Consider the following 21,981-nt stretch of genomic DNA (forward strand, 5'->3'; position numbering starts at 1 on the left):
AATTACAACAAAAAAAAAATACCTAGCCTTTTGACTGTTAATTTATTAATCTGACGGTACCCAAAAATTCTGAAAAATCTTTCTGGGGAATATATTTTTTTTTATTATTATTTTTTTTTTTTTTACTTAATGTGTCGAAATGACCGCTAGGAATCTTCGTTGTTCGTTTACCTAACTGGCTGGTTGTAGCCGGAAACATGGCGTCTCAGTGCAGCCTCTCCACACTCTTTCCCATCCAAAGTCAGCTGGATTACGACCTGGACGACGCGTCGACACAACAACAAAAGCAAGAACTTGTGCACCAGTATCTGAAGCAGCTGGACGAGAGAGGGGACCTGCAGATACCCGATTTCCAGTCAGGTGAGACCACGTTTCAGCCGTAGCTTGCGAGCATCTCGTTTCTCTCACGAAAGTTTTGACTCGAGTTTTGTTCCCTCGACGCGTCAATTCAAGCCTCGACATGCCCACACACACACACACACACACACACACACACACACGGTGCGCTTACGAAGCACCTTTTCCTTTGGAGACGTTGAAATACGTCTTTCATCTTCTCCCCCCAAAACAGCTGGCGATACAATCAACCAAGAAACATTCACAAGAGCAAAATTCGCAATGAAAACAATACAACTGTACAATAAATCAGATATTATTTTAACAGTCAAAGGAACCGTAATAAAGCTTTAAAATCTCCCAAGTTGAGTGTAACCTACTAGTTTATGTGCAGTGTGGACTATTGTGCAATATTATTGTGCAAGAATGGAAATTTCCATCCGCTGTTTTGCACTATAAAGCCACTACTGCCTTTTATTTATTATTATTATTTTTTTAATCAACTCATTACATAGCTACTAGTACACCTTCTTTTCGCTTATTTATTGTTTTCCTTGTTGCATCATGTTTATTTTCTTACTTTTACCGAGGTTTTGTCCTACTCTTACATCGAGGACAGTTGTAGTTCACTCCATTTGGTGGGTGTGTAGTACCTAAAACCAGCTCAGTCGAATAAATCTATAATACCCAAATTGTTTTGTTTTTTTTGTCTTTATACAATAAGTAAAAACCCTGCACAGTGTTTTTTTTTCCCCCAGTTATCCTGAAATTGGTAGCGTTCTTAAATGCTTTTCTTTTCTGAAAACAAAACCAGTTTAAGTTATAGTTTAATTGCGGGGAGCTCCTGAAATGAATCTACAGATCGATCCTCTGCTGACAGATGAGGCATGTCAGCAATATCTCATCACACCAGTAGATGGTGATCTACAGTAGAGCATCTAACAGTAGAGTAAACAAGGCTCTATGGGACTGTTACATCCCCAAGAAGTCCAGACCATGAGGGGAGACACAAAGCAATTAACCCATCTTAATTAATGGAAAGTCTGGAATTACAGGTGCATAACTGTCATCCATTTATAATGTGTCTTGTAAATGTAGGCTGGACACTGCTATCTATAATCCTGAGAGTGTGGTCGAAATAATACAATTTAAGTTCAACTTTGTTAGTTTTAGTCAGAAGATGTGTTTCTTTATTCTCCTCTTCGGTCTGTGTTTGCATCACTCTGTAAACTACAGATAAAAGGGTTCACTTTATTTTATTTTTTTTTTTCATTTAAGTTTTATCTAACCAGTTCAGTTGCTACCGAAATTAATAATCTCGGTTTTAAAGGATACATGGCCAAATAAGACATTTATATGGAGGGCAGCGTATTGGACTACGTGCTGGATTTTAGTGCTCAGTATGCTGTAAGTATCAATTGCAATGCGAGTGTGATAAACATTATCAGACACAGTCTGCAGTGCATGTGAAGAAACTTATGGGACCTGATCCAGATCGACAAAAAATATTTTGGGGTATTTAATAGAACATTTAGGCTGCGAGAACTTCTGAGGCTTTGCTTTGATCCACCCAGCTGTCTGACTTTTTCCTCCATGTGACATGAATGCTGTCAGGCCTGAGACGGGTACGTCCGTTTGGTGTGTTTCGTGACCGCGATCCTCCTTTTTCGAACAGTGAGCAATGTAAAGCGTTTGCCTAAACTGTGACCAAACAAAAATAAAAAGATGACTGCATCATTTTTCACTGTCATTCGCTCCAGGTTTAGAATGGCTGAACGTGGAGGCGCCTCTGTCTTTGAACAAGGAGCTGGCTGGGAAAGTGGTGCTGCTGGACTTCTTTACTTACTGCTGCATCAACTGCATGCACATCCTGCCCGACCTGCACCAGCTGGAGAAGCTGCACTCTATTAAAGGTTTGTACCTGTTTTTGCTTCGTCTTCGTCGTGGGTAGCTTGATCCTAAATGTTTATGAGATTAAATAAGGGTGCAGGGAAACAATGACATTTTCTCATAGGTCATTTAATCTACATGAAGAAGAGCCACAGTGTGTGATGGCGTATCATTTTTTGACACAATAGTGAATCTTCATATAGGTGAAGAAAGACGAGGACAAAAAAGTGTTCAGTGTCCTTTTAAAACCTGCCCTCCTTGTCTAAATGAAGAAAACCAAAACCCATGATCAGTTGTGAGCCAAAGAATTAATTCCTTAAATTATCATAATTAAGAAATTGCTTGATACTCATGTTAATGATGTTGTTAAAAGGCAACGGTCAGGCATCGCTCCGTCACATGTTTGTTTTTGTCTGTTTGGTTGCAAACACTCGTCACATGCTTCGTTGTGCATGTTTTAAAGTAAAACACTTTGACCACATGGCTACAGAAATCCGTCAGAGTAACATTTAAATTTCACGTGCATTTCAGGCCGAGCTCGTCTGATCACGTACATCCTTCTTGTCGGTGGAATGACTTGTATCTACGGCATAGAATTAAAGGATAAGCCCCCTGACAAGAATAAAAACAACCATGTGTTATTCAGTCTCCCAATATTTTCTGACACGGCCGCTCTCAGCCCTCTCGCTCAAGACGTAAATCTTCAAAAATAGTCCACGAATGCATTCCATCTTTTAAATAGCTGGACACTGTAAACAATACTCAAACAGGAGTTGCATTTCTTGGGGCCAATTTTCAGCCGTGGAGCATCACACATTTGGTGCTGAAGTGGATAACTATGGCACCAACATTGCATGCGTGCCACTGACGTGGGTCTCGTGTTGCAATTAAATGGCATTCATCCACTTAAACACACCTCTACAAAGCGGCACTGGCCTGCCATTCTTTAAAGTCAGTCGACACCTACAGTGGGCCTCGCAGGAAGCAACAGCCTGGCAGGCTGCAATGACGGAACACAAATCAAGTGGTGCCATGTTACGCGTCATGCTGAATCACGGGAACATGGATAAGTTCACTGGGACAGAGAAACGGGTGTACCTCATTCAAGGCTCTTATCTCAGCTGTGAAGAGACCGTTGCTAAAAATACTTCCAAGCTGCAGTGTAAGTGAGTACACGGCCCATAATTGTTTTTTGCTGTAGTTCAGTTTTTTGTGCTAAATATAGTTAAACAATGAAAAGCATTATCTCTGGCATCCTGCGGGCTTCAAGCATGAAAATTGTACATCCGGAAAAAGCCTTAAAAAGCAGTGGATTCAGTTTTCATAAAAACAAAAGTATCAAAGTCCTTAATTTTCAAATAGAAAGTCTCAAATCATATAACTACCAACATGAGTTTCAAATGATTCTGTTTGGGGCTGTGTGCTCAAGAGCAACTGTACATCTAACACCGGGACTGACCTGCAGCAAACATGTCTTTGCCCCTTTGACTGAACTTGGTGAGGCACCAGAAGGTTGCTTGGCCTTGGGTGTTGGATGAGTTGGTCTGAGCAGATGTGACTCGTCCACAGCTCCTTTTAAACAATTTGTTTGTTTGTTTAAACCTTGAGAAAAAAAAGAAGAAAAAAGGTCATGGTTCGGTCACGGCAAGGCACTGCTTTCAGTTTAATAAAAAAAACGGCCTCGGGAGGTGTTAAAACTTTTAAATGTCGCTTACTGAATTCTGCCATTGGCAGTAACATCATTTAAATAAAAGCTGTGTTTTTAGCAGAAAGTGGACTGACCATTAATCCCCAGGACTCTTGGTCAGAACTCTGACCTGTAAAACTTACACTTGGACCCTAATAGTCAGTTATCTTTAATTCATAAATCCATTCAGTCATCTATTTTCTTTTGCGTATTCCGGTCGTGTTTCAATGGTCACTTAGCTAATATGATATATTGTTGTAAACTGCTAGAAAGTGCCGGCAAAATGATATAAAGTGATATAAATATCAATAAATCCACGCATCTCATGAGTAGAATTACCAAGGGCATGAGCATTATAAAAAAAAAAAAATTAAAAAAAATCAATATTACCCTTAGGGACATTTTTCATATTCTTCATACTCGTATAGTCATAAAACAGATTTAGAATTTAAAATGTCTTAAAGAGTCCTAAATTGAAGTACATAAATCCTGCAGCAACCCTTTTCAGAGGATCATTTGAGGAAACGGTGTAGCTTGAACATACACACACACACACACACACACACACACACACACACACACACACGCGCGCTGCAGTGCCACCGCACATTATCATACTTGCCTTATCTTTGGCACTGCGACGGGTACATTCTGTTTGCTGCTCTGGTCACTGAGGTGTGGGAGCCACCCAGTCCAGTCACTCCCACAGTTCACCCACACCCACCCACCCATCGGCACTGCAATCTGTGCCGGTGCTACTCTGCTTGGCAGCGGCCACGAGTGGACGAAGTCCACTGCAGACCGTGTTGAGTTTTGGGGGGGGGGGGGGGGGGGGGGGGGGGGGGGTTGGTTGGTTGGTATCATGTGTTTCTACTTCTGTTGGCTCTATTTCGCAGAGGGCGGCTTTTTTGTTGTTGGTGCCGTGTCCCAAACTGGCATTATTACATCTAAATTAAAAATATATATATATATATATATATACTTTGGCCTCGCAAAGAAAAAGCTATCTTGAACTAATGTAACGGTATGCATCTTGACTATAAGAGTGGCTCAAAGCTGGATTCAAAACTAAAGAAGTAGAGGCCAGTTTTCAGTTTAATGCTCCACATATCTGGAACAAACTATCAGAAAACGTGTGATCTGCTGTTCAAGAACTCTCAATTCTTTTAAATTGGTGTGCAGTTATTTTCTGTTTGCTACTGTCTTTTATTAAATTACTTTTGTGACAATGTATTGCTGTCTCACTGCAGTGTAACTGTCATTTTTACTCGCATCTTTAATCTGCCTTATTTCCTCCACCAAGGAGGTCATGTTTTTGGAGCTGTGTACTGATTTTGTCGGTCTGTCATTGGGCTTGTGGAAAAACTGCTGGCCTGATTTTCATGAAACTTGGTGGAAGGATGTATCATGGGCCAAGGAAGAACCCATTACATGTTGGAGCAGATCTGAATCGCAGATCGTTAATTCGTTTTTACTTTCATTAAATTTGCTTTTGGTCTACTAAATGAGGATGGTAGTAAAAGTCAATAGTGACAGAACAAAGGCGATTCTAGAAATGTATCACAATCTTCTGGGATACACGTGTACCTGCTCAAACTCCCTATGGAGCACTTAGTGACAGTGGTTTCATAGGGGAGAAACAGAGCCAGCACAACTGTAGCACTACCACAGTTATAGATATGTCCAGACATGTTGCAGATTTGTATATTATTTAAGAGTGGACTATTGTCCTTGACATCCGTCCTCCACTCCTTGACTACCCCTCTCGTTCTATTCTACATTCGTCTTCTATTGTCATTTGCTTTAATCATTTTAAATCCTATATGTGTCTTTTTATATTGACTCTTGTATTAAGTCTGGAGGCTCTCATGTCAATGTAAAGCATCTCGAATAGCCTTGTTGTTGATAAGTAGTTATACGTTTAAAGCAGTCTGGGAGTCCGATTATTTAATAAGTCCTTTAACTTTCTTCGTCAGGGTCCAACATAGTTTTGATTTAGAAAGTTGCATTATAACGTATGCAGTTACATGTAATCTAACAGTAAATGGCATTAAATGTTTATAATATCACACGTGATGGGACTTGGAAATGTCTCATTCTGCGATTATGCTCGATTCAATGTGGATAAAGTATTCTCCGAATGACGAGGTAGCGTTGACATTTCTGTCCCTCCGCTCCGGCTCTGTTTACATGCGGTGTTGTCGACTTTTTTTAAATTTAGGAATGGCATGTGTTTCAATAGACTCCCACACCGGCTGGGAAACGGGAAGGAAACTTGTCGAGAGATCCGCTACGTAAAGTTGCTTCTGTGTGAAGTGAATTCAGCGCCTGAAAGGAGTCTGTTCAAAACGCCGGCCTAAACGTGTTTTCCGCAGATTTCAGTCGCATAACGTCAGACGTCACAAATTCGAACCAGTTGCTCTCATTGTCTGCACGATAAGCATCGTGTTGGTAGTTTCTGAGGAATGACTAAGATGACCATTTACAGCCTGGAGCCACTTAAACATTGACAGGAGCCTCATGTAGAAAATGCATTACGCTTGATTGGTATTTACTTGTTAACAAAGAAAGACTCTTAAAGTTGTCAGTGGAAAATCAAATGCTTTCTCTCTGTGTGTTTGTGTGCGATGTTTGTGTCTTTGTGTACGTGTTATTGATCGAGCTTATGCAACTTGCTGACACTGATTTGGAGAAAAGGATGCGCAGCGATGTGAATGAGATTACCGCCGTGTCTGGACACGAGTTCAAAGCATTTTGTGTCTGTCTGTCTGTCAGTTAGTGGTCACACACTTTGTTGTCATTAAATCATTTTTCTCTTTTTGTCCACATCACAAAACAAATAAATAAAAAGTCTTTTGTTTGGTGTGTTTTTGTGCTTTTGGAGTGTAGTTTTAAACACTCGTCTGCCAAACAACTTGCCGTCGGGTGTTTTAATTTGGTCTCTTTCTGTTTTATTTCTTCTCAGATGGATTGGTTATTGTTGGTGTGCACTCTGCCAAATTCCCCAATGAAAAAGTAAGTGTTTTCATTGTCTGTTTACCTCTGGGAACTTCTTTTTTTGTGTGCGTTTTTAAAACTAATGTATCAACAAATAGGTCATTTAATTTTGAAAACGCTGTTAAATCTGAGTATGATGCAAGACAATCCTCTGTCGAGAAAAAACTCGGTAAATGAAGACGAAGGCAGGACATTCATCTGTAATGTTACACCCTCATACCAACGAGAGAATCTGATTTAGGCAGCTTATGAATATTTATCAGAATTATTTGTCCATTATCCGTTTAAGATCAGAAAGCGTAATCAGATCCTCAGAAATTGTTCTTGATATATAGATAATCTCATCTCTGTTGATTTTTATGAAGCTGTTTGTCAGTGTGGAAAGAGAAGAATTATCTCAGATGCCTGATGTGTGCAGTACTTTTCCTACTTTGTTGTGAAAAATCAAAAATCTTTTTATAAATTGAAAAAGAAAACCATTTTAACTCGGATTCTCTAAAATATAAGTAATTTGCTTCATTCTTTGCTCCAGAAAATCTTGTGTTTAAATAACAGCAGATTCAATTCTTGGTGTCATTATTGCTAGGGGTGAGTTTTCATTTCTATGAATATTATTTGCACTATAAAAGAGAAATAAGATTACTATAATATAACAGAGAGATAAAATCATTTCTACAGAAAAAAAAAGTCTTTAATTGGCGTCATTCTGAAGGTCAGTTTATATTGTAAAGTAAGGGGTTTACTGAAGAACTAGATCCGTCGACAGATTCGCTTACATGTTCTCATTCGACCGCATTTGCCCTCGAACCTTCAAAGGTCCTGGACAACATTCGCAGCGCTGTGCTCCGCTACGACGTCCGCCACCCTGTGGTCAACGACAGCGAGGCGAGTCTCTGGCATCAACTGGAGGTCTCCTGCTGGCCCACGCTGGTCCTGCTGGGACCTCGGGGCAACCTGCTCTTCTCCCTGGTGGGCGAAGGCCACCGTGACAGGCTGATGCTTTTTACCGACAGCGCCCTGCGTTACTACGGGGAGCTGGGCCAGCTGAAGAGTCACACGGTGGGAATCAAGCTGTACAGAGACTCCGTGCCAGCCAGCATCCTTTCCTTCCCCGGAAAGGTGGCGATTGATGACGGCAGTGAAAGACTGGCCGTAGCAGACACTGGGCATCACAGAGTTCTGGTTGTGACTTCTAGTGGACACCTGCTGCATGTCATAGGAGGTAAGAAAGGCAGGAAGTAGATCTATTTTATGTTAGCATTCAAGCCTCATGCTTTGGAAAAAAAAAGTAAAAAAAAAAAAATCTTTGTGTTGTAATGTGTTTTGATTTTATTGATTAATTGATAAAAACATTAAGTATGTGCTCTTGTTGTTTTTTTTTATGAAGTAAAATCAGGACAAATTACACAACAATATTTAGGCAGTGTTGGTATTTTGAGATCACTCTCATGCCTCCACAACCCTCAGAGGAGCCACATGGTCGTCTGTGTTGTCCGCAGACCAACAGACCAACAGACAGGTTGGCAACAGCAGGGACTAGAGCACGCTGGGAACTGGCATTGACGTAAGGGTGGACAAATGAGGGGAAGGATGGAGGAATGGTTTTTATTTTTGTGTCGTTGACCTCATCTCTCTGTGCACACATACTGTATTTTGATACGTGTTCACTGAGTTGGGAAGCAGATATAAAGTTGGCGTTATTTTCTTCTGTCTTGACTGACAAAGGGCAGTTCTTCCTGGGCACGGTTAAACAACAGTCATAAATTGATATAACCTAGGTAATGCACTTAAAGTAATTAAAAACGCCACCTGTGCTGCTGTAAATAAACAGAACTCATGAGGCAGGTATCATAAAGTGTTGAATACCTGAACATGACGAGTCGGAGGTAACAAATTTCCCTGCGAAGCCCCAAAGGGACAATGATGAGGGAGAGAATCTGTCGGAAACATACATTTCATTCCGTCTTCTCACCTTGGCAGAAGAGGCAGTCAGTCAACTTCAGACTTTGGTTCCTTTCGTGTGGAACAAAATAATGATTTCTGGGTTTAATATGCTGTGAGAGTGAGCTATTGTAGGACACCCAGAACCCTAAATTTCACTGGATTGTCACTTCTCTCACAGGGCCTGAAAGTGGGAGACGAGATGGCGACTTGTCCGAGGCTTCCTTTAACTCCCCTCAGGGTGTCGCCATTAAAGGGGACATAGTCTATGTGGCCGACACGGAAAACCACCTGATCCGAAAGGTAGCGCCCACCTCTGTCTCTTAAATCAATCATCTTCACGTCTGCATGTACATTATGCCTGACTACTTGTGTTTATGTGTCAGATTGACCTGACAGAGGGGAGAGTCAGCACTCTCGCTGGAGTAGGTGCTCAAGGTACAGACAAAGAGGGCGGGGCCAAGGGACCGCAGCAGCCAATCAGCTCTCCTTGGGATGTGACTCTTGGTACGGCTGGTGAGTACTGTCATATGGCCTGACCGGATTTTGATGGGAAACTTTTTATTTTCTTTCCCATCTGTGCCCACCCTTCCTTCCTCAATGCTAACCATACAATGCTAACCTGTTTTTTGTTTTCTTCATACGTTCTACGATGCCATCATTAATTCCTGAGAGTCAGTCCGATCCCTCACATTGCCGAGATATTCTTTGGCCTCGTTATTTCACAGATTTCTGGCAGATTAAGATGAAGCTGAGGGAGGAGAAGTGTGTTAACAACAGGAATTATTTACAGTGGGAGTTATGGGCGCTCCAAACTGCATGTCACATGGCCAGATAGCTTCATAGACTCCCTTTAGGTAGGTAGGTATATACTTTATTAATCCCCGAGGGGAAATTTTTTAATTATCCCAGACCTTTCTGACATTGCGTAGGAGGTGTCCATGTTTCCCGTTAACTAACTTCCCGAAACCAAAGACAGAACAATCTTGGACCAAAAACTCTTAATATCCAAGTCCTCACTTTTTCCAACAGCATTCCTTGTTGTGAATTGACTAGGTATGAGTGCGTAAATTACATGTTCTGTTTAGGGAGTCTCAGGGGTGGATAGCAAATTGAGTCAGCGAATTAAATTATTGGAAGAAGCTTTTTTTTTTTTTTTTTTTTTTTTTTTTTTTTTACCTTTATTTAACCAGGTAATATCAATTGAGAACCAATTCTCATTTACAATGATGACCTTTCTCTGTATGATCTAATTCATGGGGGGGATACAACAAAAATTTAACTCTTTGCAAATTCTTCATTTTAGTTGTACTAAATCATTTGACAACGAATATCAATAAGTAAATGGAAACTAAGCTGGTCATAAACTCTTGTAAACTACCCGACAAGGTCTTTTATATTCTCACAAAGTAACCCTAAAACCTCCACTTCACGTCAAAGCTTAATCCCTCATAACGCTTGGCTTTTATTATTTTGCCTTGAGCATTCAGAGTTCCTTCATTATTAATGTCTTCTACTATGTGACACTCATTTTTCAGAAATCAAAGCAGAAAGCTTTTTTAACTCAGCCTTTGAAAAGCGCAGACCTTTTTATTTTATTTCTAAATGATTGATGTATGTATTGTCTTTCTGTGGGCAGTAAAGAATTGTAGTCATATGTCGAAATGGCAGACCAGCAGATCCCACGAGCACATTCACGTTGTTGTTTAATATCACATGACTGTTTCATTCTCCTGGTAGGGATGGCATCATTCATACATGTTGACATTTAATAGTAATTCTGATTTGGTCATAAATAGTCTTCAATATTTATTACCAAATAATTAAAAATGTCTAAATTTCTATTAGTTTCTTATAGTTTATTCAGATATTTCTATTAGTTTCTTTGTATGTCTGATTGTAGGAGCATACCCATGTCAGTGATTTGTATTGTTGCTCAATATAATATAATAAATAACAAATTCATGATGTCCTTAATTAACTCAACTGAATTGTTTAATTTGTCCATTTTAGTTGAATAATAATAGGAGTCTAAACTGATGAAAGATTCTAAAACAGGGGTGTCTCACCTTTTTTCCTCAGAGCTCCTTGATCTACCGGGTAGGTCGCAATTCACTGGTTGGAGACCTCTGTTCGAAACAAACATTTACTTGAGGTTATGATGTCATCTGTTTTTCCTACAACCTCTCTGCCTCAGGTTAACATTGTTTACTAGCAAGCGTCTGTCCCTGCAACTTTGGCAAGCACCGCACTCATTCGCAGTCAGTTTACGTTGTAGAGGTGTGGTCATAATCAATGAATTTATAGCAAAGATCTCAGGATGTAAGCCACATTAATTCTCCATTACACGCCTGATATTATAAGCAGTAATCGGTCTTAGTCACGTTTTCAGCTCAGGTCGATGGATGCTGCAACCTGCTGCTTGTGAAGCGTCACCACGTGGTCGGAGGATGTTGTATCAGATCTCATCGCATATTCACGATTTACCATTCACCATGTGGTTGAATAATTAATTTGACCAGATCAAGAGGCTCTCTCACCTTTTCAACTATAAAGTAGGATGTTGGCATTGATGCTGTGAGTCAGGGATGTAGGCTCTTCCTGACACTCCACCAGATGTGATCAAGAAGGCCTGAATTCTGCACTGTGTTAAAAATACAACAGAGACTCTGCATGTCTGTAAGAAATGTGTTTCCGTCATGATGACAGTATGGTCTCTGTGGAGATCGTCAGAGGAGGCATATAGTCTTTGTCAGACTGGAAACCTGATGAGCTGCATTTCTGACTCATTTCTGACACTCAGCCTTCACCAAACAAGCAATGCCTCTTAAAAATCCAAATGGACCGGTGGAGGTTTTTTTTTTTGTCCTCAATAGCCTAAATTCATTTTGCTGTTTCTTTCATTTATAAAAGACAAACTTTTCTTTGCTCAAAGTTAACTTTCCAAACACACCAAAGAACCTTTTACCTTGAGGACAAGTATTAGTGGAGTTTTGAATGATATTGACGCTGACTGATAGACAGCCAGAAGCAACGACACAAGCATTCTGGTTCCAAATTGACAATATGTTTTTGTATGTGTTTCATTCGCCTGTGTAGGCGGTGTGGAGGACAACGTGCTGTGGATAGCCATGGCAGGGACTCATCAGATCTGGGCTTTGTTCCTAGCAGATGGAAAACTGCCCAAAGGAAGGTGAGAGACTCGTGCACGACCGCCATGACCATTCGGCAGCAGCAACCCCCTCAAAACCACTGATAACATTTATATCTGGATGTGGTTATTATGCTTTTTTTTTTTTTTTTTTTTTTGAAGTAATGAAAAAAACAGCATACATGTGACCGGCAAAATTACAAGAAATTAGTTAAATATTATCTAATAATATCTCTCCATTAATAAACAAATAAACAAATTCAACAGAGGGGAAGCCTAACATCATCAAAACATCCATGTTTATAATAAATATAGAGTCCGATTCTGTGCTTTATTTGATCTCCGCGTATCCTGCAATGTAGCTCGGTGTTTTCTTGTTATCTTCTATCTTGCAAATTTAACAGTGAGTCGAAGGCAGGGACGTGCGTGCGATGGGCCGGCAGCGGCAGCGAAGAGAACAGAAACAACGCGTACCCCCACAAGGCCGGCTTCGCTCAGCCTTCAGGCCTGGCCGCAGCCCCAGAGGAGCCCTGGAGCTGCCTGTACGTGGCCGACAGTGAAAGCAGCACCATCCGCACGCTGGCGCTGAAAGACGGAGCCGTCAAGTTGCTGGTTGGGGGGGAGAGAGACCCGCTGGTGGGTGTACGGTAGATGATGGATGGAGTAATAAATTGCGGGAAAAGTTATCTTTTTCTGCCATTTATCTTTTCCTTTCTTCCGATGGATACTCTAGTTTAGAGGTCTTCAACAGGGGGTCCGCAGAGGTACTGCAGGGGGTTCACTGGGCACCGGTTCACTCACAGCGCGAGACTAGCCTGGACATGTCCCTCCAAGCCTCCTGCATTCCTCCAGTTTAATATAAAACGCAATTTTATATAATATATATAGTAAGGGGTCCTTGCTCCATCTCTCTATCAGTTTGGAGGTCCTTGGCCTGAAACATGTTCGAGTTTGTTTTCTTTACGTTATAATGGTCAGGTGGTTTATAACAATTGGATTTAAACAAACCAGCCACAGAGAGCAAGCAACAATTGAATCCCAAGTGGCTAAATCATCACTCTTTGGATGATTTAGGGTCCATTAATGCCATAGATGTTTTTGTCCATTTTAGTGCCTGTGAAAAAGGAGAATTTATAATCCAGTGATTTCTATACAAGAATACAGTGAAAACCAGTTTGAAAAGAAGGTGGAGGAAATTAAAATTCAATTTTTCAAGCAGCCTCTAAGACTTGAATAACCTTGTGCAAGTACTTTCAATGATAATATGTCCTGTACCTGCCGCAATACATCAACAGAAAAGACAGGATGTAAAACCTGCGCATTAATGTACCACATTTCCAGCCTCTCAAAACTCTCAAAAAACTCCTGATTCAGGACTGTTTTCCTATAAATAGAAAATGTTGGTTTAACCCCCAAAAAATACAAAAATAAACACAGCCTCCCTTTGTTGCTGAAGCAAACCCTGAAAAACAATTTTTGGTCATGTGTTAATGTCCTTCCAGCCACTTTGTTTTTTTTTTTTCATGCCACACTGATTTATTTTTTATGGTCCCTGGAGCTTTAAAGCTCCTATAAGAATAACAAGTAATGAACTAGAAGGTCGTACAGAGTTTATTCATGGTGGCGAAGAGCCAGAAAAATACATAAATGTAAAGTCTGCGGTCCACAAACATTTACCCCATTAAACTGAAGAGACAGAAACTTTAAAGAGGATTAAAGCTGTGACACTTAAATGTGCATCCGAGGCAACACTTTTCATGTCTGTGCTGCTATTGTCACCATATTTGCATCAGCACATTGTATCAGGCAATTTACCTATTAATTCCCCAGTTCCTTGAATATTTTTGTCTCTTACTGTGCTGCTCTAATTCTATTCTTACTAACCTTCCTAGGATGATTTTCAGTGTCCTGAGATGCTTAAGAAGAGAGTATAATTTGATGACATACCGCGGTCAATATTGTAGCAGGAAACAGGATTTATTCGCTTTAATACAGTTAGCTAAGCTCTATCAACTGTGCGACACAGTGTTTAAAATTTTTAAGAAAAAGTTTGATATTTTGCTAAATACAGTAGCTCTCTTTCACATCAAGACTTAATACCACTACCACATATCTGTATTAAGTTATAGTTGGCGGCTGGTTAGTTTAGCAGAACACAAAGATTGGAAACGGGGGGAGGGGGGGGGTAGTCGGCTTGTCTGTAACTAAGGCTTTATCACATTTGCCTACCAGCCTCTCTAAAGCATACTGACAAACTCGTTGTTTGGAAGGTTTGAAAAACAAGATATGAAGTAGTCGAATGTTGAGTTTTTTTTCTTCCCTATTTGATAAATGGTCCTCATAGTGAGGGCTGGCTCAGGTGACCCTGCTGCTGGAGGCTTAGGTTGCGACATTTTTATCTTTTTTTTAACATTGATGTTTCAATGTTGTGGTGTGTGCTGGTAATAAAAGGTAATAAACCTTTGCTTACGGTATGTTATTTTGTAATTGTAAAGTGTTTCGTGACCATGTGGTGTGTTGATTCTACACTTTGACTTGGATTGGATTTGGTTTAGGTTGATTCAGATTGATTTGAGGTGATGATGCATAAAGAACGAGAGGCAGGCCAGCGGTTTCTTACTGCGTTGATTCTACGCCAAGTTAACCGTCTGCTGGTTGAAGCTTCATATTTACATGAATAATTAATACTGATCTTGTCATCTAACTCTTTGCAAGAAAACCAATTAACATAATTCCCAAAATGCCAAACTGTTACTTCAGCCCTTGCCCATTTTTTGGTCACAATTTTTGTCTTTAAACCGGCATTCATTTAAACTGACATTTTTTCCAAATTAAAAGTAAGTAAAGTAAAAGTATCCGAGTTAATGTTTTCGCCAAAGAAATGTTCCCCTTTTGTTCTGCTTCAGTTCAATTTGCGCTGCCGAGAGATCTCCCCTCCCTGCTAGCAGCAGCCTCCCTGCTGCAGTGAGGGTGAACATCTTGAGCACATGTAAACACACGAGCATTTGAAACGACTGCAAGTTCAGAAACAGATTTTTTTTTTTTCCCATAGATTTTTATTTTTTCATTTCCAGCCGCTGATGTTGGCACTGTGCAGCTGTGGAGAGTCAGTGAGCCGTAGACAATCATGAGACTTTTAGTAAGATTGTTGTCTTTTGTCTTTTGAGCCGAGTGATACAGAATGTAAAGCTATCTATTTCAATCCTTCCCAATTTGTTACAAATTGGTTGTTGATTGGCTATAATAGTGTTTTATCTGCTCGGGTCATGTTGAAAACTAATTACTTGTGCATAATTATAATGATAAATTGTATAAATATTATGCTACTGTTTGTAATATTTGAACGGCACTTATCACAAATGTTATTGTACTTTTCTTCAAAAGCTTTTAAGAATGAGTCACTGGACAATTATTTTTAATTGTCACTAATGTGATCGAAAGATCTTGCCAGTGTTTCGGACAAATGTGACGCATTCTTTCTCTTTGAGTTTTGGTACGGTATAAATTATTCAGAGACCCCCTAAGATAAACTATTTTTGCTTCTATGTTTTTATTTCATGAGATCTTCTAATGGAAACTGTTCGTTAATTGTAAAGAAAAGGCTTCAACTTTCTTCTTTTTTTTTTTTTTTTTTTTTTTTTTTTTGTTAAAGGCATTTTACAATTTTAGATTGGATGTTCAATTCTTTGACTCGTTGTAAGCTGAGACATCGGGGTCACAATTTGTGACACAGTTTGGGCATTTTTTTTTTTTTGTTATGTATTTTTGTCTTTACTTGATCTCTTCTGAATGTTTTGTTTTCTTTGAACCAGAACCTCTTTGCTTTTGGGGATGTAGACGGTAAAGGAGTAGAAGCCAAACTGCAGCATCCTCTCGGTGTTGCCTGGGCTACTGAACAAAGCCTGCTCTATGTGGCCGACTCCTACAATCACAAGGTAACTGAGGCACGTCACATGGCTGCAACTCAAAGCAAAGTATTGTGCTCCCGCTTAATGCTTCTGTTGTCACTGTGGGTTCCTTCAGCTTGTTGAGTGGATCGGCAAATCGTTAGAATTTTCTGTTGATTTAATACCCTGCGGGGAACATGCAGAACTTGAACTTTTTTTTTGAATAGCCCTCATTTGGTTTTTTTTGGTTGTGTCTACGTTCCTTTGATCGTAATCAGATCAAGGTGGTGGATCCAAAGGCAAAGCAGTGTAGGACGTTAGCAGGGACAGGAGAGGCTGGAGATGCTCTGGGCCCTGACTTCAACAAATCCTGCTTCAATGAACCCGGAGGAATCTGCGTTGGCGACGGCGGGAAGCTGCTTTACGTTGCCGACACCAACAACCACCAAGTCAAAGTGCTGGACCTGGCCTCCAAGACTGTCTCACTGGTGGGTGGGTGTGTGTGTGTGTGTGTGTGTGTGTGTGTGTGTGTGTGTGTGTGTGTGTGTGTGTGTGTGTGTGTGTGTGTGTGTGTGTGTTGCGTGCGTTTGTTACATGTCCAACCTTCAGAAAGTACTTCACACTTTGCCCGTGTTTGAGTAATTCATCTTCCCTAAATGCTTTTGCACTCTTGAGCGTTTGGGTAAAAGGTGACAAAGACGGGACATTTGTAAGTGTCGGTGGTTCTTCTTTACTCCAGCTGTTCAAATCTTTCTCTCGTCCAGTTCCACGTGACCACTGACAGCACAGACTCGGTGTCCACTAAGTCTTCGAGGCCTACCAAAGCCCCCGCGCTGCCTAAATCAGCTGCCAGGAAAGAAATGCCACCAGTGGCGGTGTCCGCAGGCCAGACCGTCACCATGTCACTGACGGTCTCACTTCCGGAAGGAGCCAAACTCACCGAAGAAGCACCGAGCTGCTGGGCGCTGTCAGCTGAGGGTGAGACCAAGTTCAATCATTGTTACAAAGGTTGTTTTTTTTTTCTGATTGAGCCTGTAAGTATGTTACAATAACATTACTGCTGTAGTAGTACGAGACTCGTATTTTAAAAAGATGGACAGTCTCCAGGTTTGAAAAGCGAAAGCCCGTTTCCACACTTCAAGAAATAGCTGCTTTTGCGAAAGTGCACGTGTCTGCTGCCGAGAGAGGCGTGATTAACTCGTATTCAGGATAGACCTACTGTTGTTTTCAAAAGTATCATTGCAACCTGAGCTTGTGCTGCACATTTATAATGGCCCCGTTGTGGGAGTGATCCTCTCATTCACTCCCACCAGCCTTTATTTCGGTCTGTGAGCCATAATTCTGTCAAAACAATAAGTGAATGATGCCTAACCGTGGTGCCATTTTCACTGCACAACACACAGATTCTCACCCCGCCGGCCCATGTCGGGGGGGGGGGAACTGAAGTTCTAGTATTTAATGGTGCTCATTTTTCCTCATGCTACTGTAATCAACCGTATTCTGGGGATCGAGTGCGAAGCGATTTGGATGTCATGTCAGTGACGGTTGATGGTCCGTTCATTAGGTTTGGAACTAAAGTGTTTCCATCATTCAGAGCGATGCAGCGTGTAGTCAGCGATATCAGCGGGCTATTTTTAGAGCGTTTCGATAAGACGACATGCCTTGGATCACATAATTAGCTACCGGGCTATGTTACGTGATCCCCGCTGTCCCATTATATCCAGTCTAGACTTAAGCTGATCAGATCAGAGCAGAGGCAAGAATTTTAATGGATCAAGTTAAAAGTCCCTGCCAAATCTAAATTGTTTTTTAGTGGCTTTTCAAAAATGGCTTCCCTGGGACCTCGTGTCAGACATCAGCTTCATTAATCACCGCTGGCACGGATTTCGTCGTCTCTCCAGCCTAATATTTTCTCACAGTTTTCTGTCGGACTTTCATTCATCTCTCGGTGGTCTTGTCTCTTCAGATGTGCGTTTGTTTCTAAAAAAAAATATCCTCCGTATTTCAGACGCTTAATGTCCTCGCCCTTACGTCAACTGATTCGGTGAGGTTATGTAGGTTTTAGGTTAATATTTCAGCGGACTCAATTTTAGCGGTGCTGTGTAATGCTCAGGCTCGGGCCGATCTGCTCCTCATGCTGCACAGTCCCGCACTCGCCAACACACGCTGATGCCAGGCAGACAATTCTCATAAAAGCACAGTGTGCTGCTATTCCTGAGAGTATGGCGGCACCGCGACTGATACGGGTCCAAACTATGGATTGGTCTCATTTTCAGCGCCGTTGGCAGTGAATGCCTGGGGAGGGCTGGAGATATTTATTCAATTCTGTATCTACAACTATTGAATGGATTGCCGTGAAACTTCGTGCAGATATTTGTGGTCCCCGGAGGGTCGGTGTTTCCTGATGACTTGGATAATGGCCTGACTTTTCACGTGGAGTATCGCCAGCAGTTTGATTTCGAGACAAACACCGAGTGGATTTGGCTCAGACATTTATGCTGCCCCCAGGTTGAATTGTAATAACGTCAGTGGTCACTTTAACCGTTCTCATAGCGGCATCGTCAGGTCAACATTTGACTTGGTTTATGACCAGATATTTGACGTTGGCATGCTGGCAGTAGCATTTAGCTCAAAGCACTTCTGCATCTAAGTAGGTAAATGTGAAAAAAAAAAAAAAATATGTAGCGCTTTTCACAGTTAAAGTCACGAAGTACGTCACAAAGGCAAACGACATACAAAAAAAAAAAGAGTTCAAGAAGATAAAGGGACAACCCCAGCCACAACTAAAAGCCCATTCTTATTTGCTTTGAGTTGTAAAAGCCAAGATAACCGCAAACCCGAGTTAAAAGTGGGGTTGGATATTATCTGCAAATAGATGATACGGAATGTGAAAACTATTTATGATCTGTACCAAGAGCAACACATAAAAAGAATAACGGGCCCTGAAATCGAGCCCTGCGGGACAACACAAGCCAGCGGAGGCGAATCGGACACAGAGTTTCCAACGGAGACGGCATCACACAGCTGCCCGGGCAGCTGCAGACTCTTTGATCACTTCATCCGTTCCTTAATTCATTCCTTGTCTTATTCCCATTTAACCGAGTCTTGTGGACTTAATATGCTTCTCGTTCTATTTGACATTTGATTTAGTCCTTTTTGACAGCGTTTCCTGTTTCTTCCTAGGTAATGAGTTGCTGCTCGACGGTCCGGTGATCACTGGCGACATTGTGGATCTTTCGCAGCCCCTCTGCGTCTCAGCCAGACTTCCGGCTGCTGTGAAGGAGCCGAACAGCAGTCCCGGCCTCACTTTGGGTGTTTGGGTATACTACTGTACGGACGCAGGTAAAGCCTGTATGATGAAGGCAGCCTCGTTTTACCAGCCTCTTCAGATAAGTGCCAGTCCCGGAGAGGGAGAGGTCACTGTGGCGCTGGCTCATGCTTTCTAAAACCACCTACACGACTTTGCCAAAATAACTCCAATAACTTTCCATTGTGTGGAGAGGTCAAGCCTCGGCTAAAGAGAGCTCATGTTCTGAAAGAAGAAAGCAGATTGTTTGCGACATTCACTTTTGACAAAAAATGCAATTCGGGGCAAACCTGATTTTCAGGAGAATTTTATTTCAAACTACTCAGATGACATAATGCATCAGTGCTGTAATGTTCCAGACAGTTATTGATAGGTATGCGAGTAGTTCCATCTCCTGCAGTCTTATAAAGACTGTACACAAAACAGAACATCAGCCTAATAATCTACGTCTTTCAGATACGATATTTATTTAACAAAGATGGGTTGTACTAATTGCAAGAAACATTTTCACATTATTAAAAGGACAGTTTTTAGATAAATAATAATAATAATAAAAAAGTTCCACTCCTTGTTAATCTCTTACTTAAAAAGCACAAGACTAAATAATGCAGGAAAATAAAAAGATGTTCTTTGAATTTAATGAGAAACCTAATCAATTACGACCATCTAATTGACAGGTGATGGTGATGGTGCGAGTGATGGACACTCAAACTATAAATAAAGACATTTTCTGTCACATGCTGTGGGAAACAAATTACTTGCAAATATTGACAACAAAGTAAAAGCAAAAACCTCTGATAAGCTTTATATTTTCACTACAACTGCCAGATGCCTGTGAATTTGAAAGACACAACGATGTTGTAAAAAAACTCCCAAAAAGGAATTATTTAACAGTTTCCTTTTGAAGAAATAGCAGAAACAGTCTGTTTGTGTTTGAAGCCATTTCTCACATGAATTATTAGAACTTTTCCTTTAGTCGTATTAGTAATTACATAGTAGGAAGATCAGTTTTATTCAGCCTTTGGCTGCAAAAGCATTACTTTTGAATGCTAATATCAAGTTACAGACAATTTCTCAAAATTATATGGAAATCACAAAACGATTACGAGGATAAGAGACTAAAAATCTCCAATCTTTCATTTCATCTCAGTCAAGTGATAAGTAGTAGGTGGAAAGATATGAAGCTTATATCTCTATGCCGTTTGAGAAATTATCTATGCAAAGAATCACATTTGTTATTATCATTATTATGTTTAAAATCTTCTATCGCCAGAGTATTAATTCAAATCTTCACTTTGTACTTTTTTTTTTTTTCAGTACACACTCATCAAGCTTCCATAAATATTTCTCCATAGATGCGTGTCGCCACAGACCGAATAGTCTTAAGCTGTTGAGAAAATTCGCTGTCTCAAAGGCGCCCCTCGTGAACGACAGCCCTGTTCTGTGTCCTCTCTCTGTTTGGCTGATTATTACTTTTGATTATGATTATTTATGCTACAAGGTGCTCCTTTGCTGCGGACTGTAAAATATAACTATTATCTAAGTCGTGAATACAGTGCCTGTTTTCAATGAGGGGGAGGCGGCTTCTTGAACTGATGAAACCGACTGACTGCTGCTTTAGCTGCACACTGTGGGATATTGTATTAGGAAAGCAAAGACTCATTAAAATGAAGCATTTTTACACTCCGTCTCTTCTCCACAAAGGGAACATAATATGAAAGGGATGCTCTACTAACGAGCTACTGTATCACCGAGAGGGATTTGTTGTGTAATATAATATGACGATGCGGAAATGGAGTTTTTTTTTTTCCTTGTAGGTTTTCAAAGTTATGAGCTGTTGTCAGAAACGGGCTTACGAGTGTTTGGCTTATCATCGCCGTCATCGTGCCTGTCAAACTGCTTTATTTGGTTTGGATCGTTCGGCCCAAGTGACTTCGGAAGAAGCGTCGCTGTATTGATGGTGTAAACTGATTACACTTTCACTGTACGACTAAGCAATACCAATAGAGTTCCTTAATGGGGGAGAAGTTATTTATTTCAAATGAACTGCAGAGGTTTTGTCAGTGTATTTTCTCAGCTTTGATATCCCACCGGCATTTTTTAATGAACAGTAATAAGCTTGAGTGGCAATAAGTTCTTTCCGGGCCCGTGTTTGCTTTTGTCTTCAAGGGACCGGCTTTTCAATGTTGCACTTTGAGATGCAGGACAGCAAGGAAAAAACTAATAAAGCATTTTTTTCTTTTAATCGAGTCTGGTTTGTATGCGAGTGAGCGTGTCCTACAAAGTCCTGAACTGCATAGCTGCCATCCCTTCAAATTCTTCTCGACTCTCTTCACATATTTCCAGCCTTTTGAGAATCAGGTCATTTAGCATAAAATCAATTTCTACATTTATAAACTGAAAGACCGCAGCTCTGCTATGAGAGATGTTATCAAAAGCTTCACTAATGAGCTCTCCCCCTCCGTGGATTCGTCACAATGCCAGGTTACATGGGAGATGACCCCAGATGGAAGACTTCCTGTCTGCGACATGCGGTAAATACCTTTTCATTTGTCTCGTTCCTTTAACAAAGAAGAAGTTACAACTCCAGTCCAGTTTCGGCCATGAACAGTCATAAACAGCAGCCTTAAAAAAGCGAGTCTGCATGCTTCAATGAAGTGAAGAAAGCACAGACTCGCGTGGGGTTCTCGGTCAGCGACCATGTGACATCTTTGTATTCCAAGACGACGCATAAGCTCACTTAACCAGCGTTTTATTGTCACTACGTCCTGTAGGAAGTTTTTGT

The 21,981-nt window shown here is 40.8% G+C and overlaps 1 protein-coding gene across 1 annotated transcript; it reads left to right on the forward strand.

Annotated features, from left to right (window-relative positions):
* Positions 1-153: 153 nt before the first annotated feature.
* nhlrc2 (NHL repeat containing 2) lies at positions 154-21,441 on the forward strand. The gene is made up of 12 exons (XM_069155550.1): positions 154-360; positions 2,097-2,249; positions 6,879-6,928; positions 7,727-8,132; positions 9,033-9,154; positions 9,238-9,367; positions 11,951-12,044; positions 12,407-12,638; positions 15,815-15,937; positions 16,168-16,377; positions 16,654-16,867; positions 19,073-21,441. Exons 1-12 carry the CDS (start codon positions 198-200, stop codon positions 19,333-19,335), a joined length of 2,160 nt encoding a protein of 719 aa, XP_069011651.1. The 5' UTR covers positions 154-197; the 3' UTR covers positions 19,336-21,441.
* Positions 21,442-21,981: the final 540 nt, after the last annotated feature.

This window comes from Embiotoca jacksoni, unplaced genomic scaffold (assembly GCF_022577435.1).
Source record: "Embiotoca jacksoni isolate LCO1_2020_lvr unplaced genomic scaffold, fEmbJac1.0.p SCAF_20, whole genome shotgun sequence".
In the NCBI taxonomy this organism is placed as follows: domain Eukaryota; kingdom Metazoa; phylum Chordata; class Actinopteri; family Embiotocidae; genus Embiotoca; species Embiotoca jacksoni.

Excerpts from the sequence above, each read along its gene's own strand:
- nhlrc2 (XM_069155550.1), top strand. The coding sequence starts at position 198 with ATGGCGTCTCAGTGCAGCCTCTCCACACTCTTTCCCATCCAAAGTCAG. Across the intron at positions 2,250-6,878 it reads GAAGCTGCACTCTATTAAAG|ATGGATTGGTTATTGTTGGT; the intron begins GTTTGTACCTGT and ends ATTTCTTCTCAG. Across the intron at positions 16,868-19,072 it reads CTGGGCGCTGTCAGCTGAGG|GTAATGAGTTGCTGCTCGAC; the intron begins GTGAGACCAAGT and ends GTTTCTTCCTAG.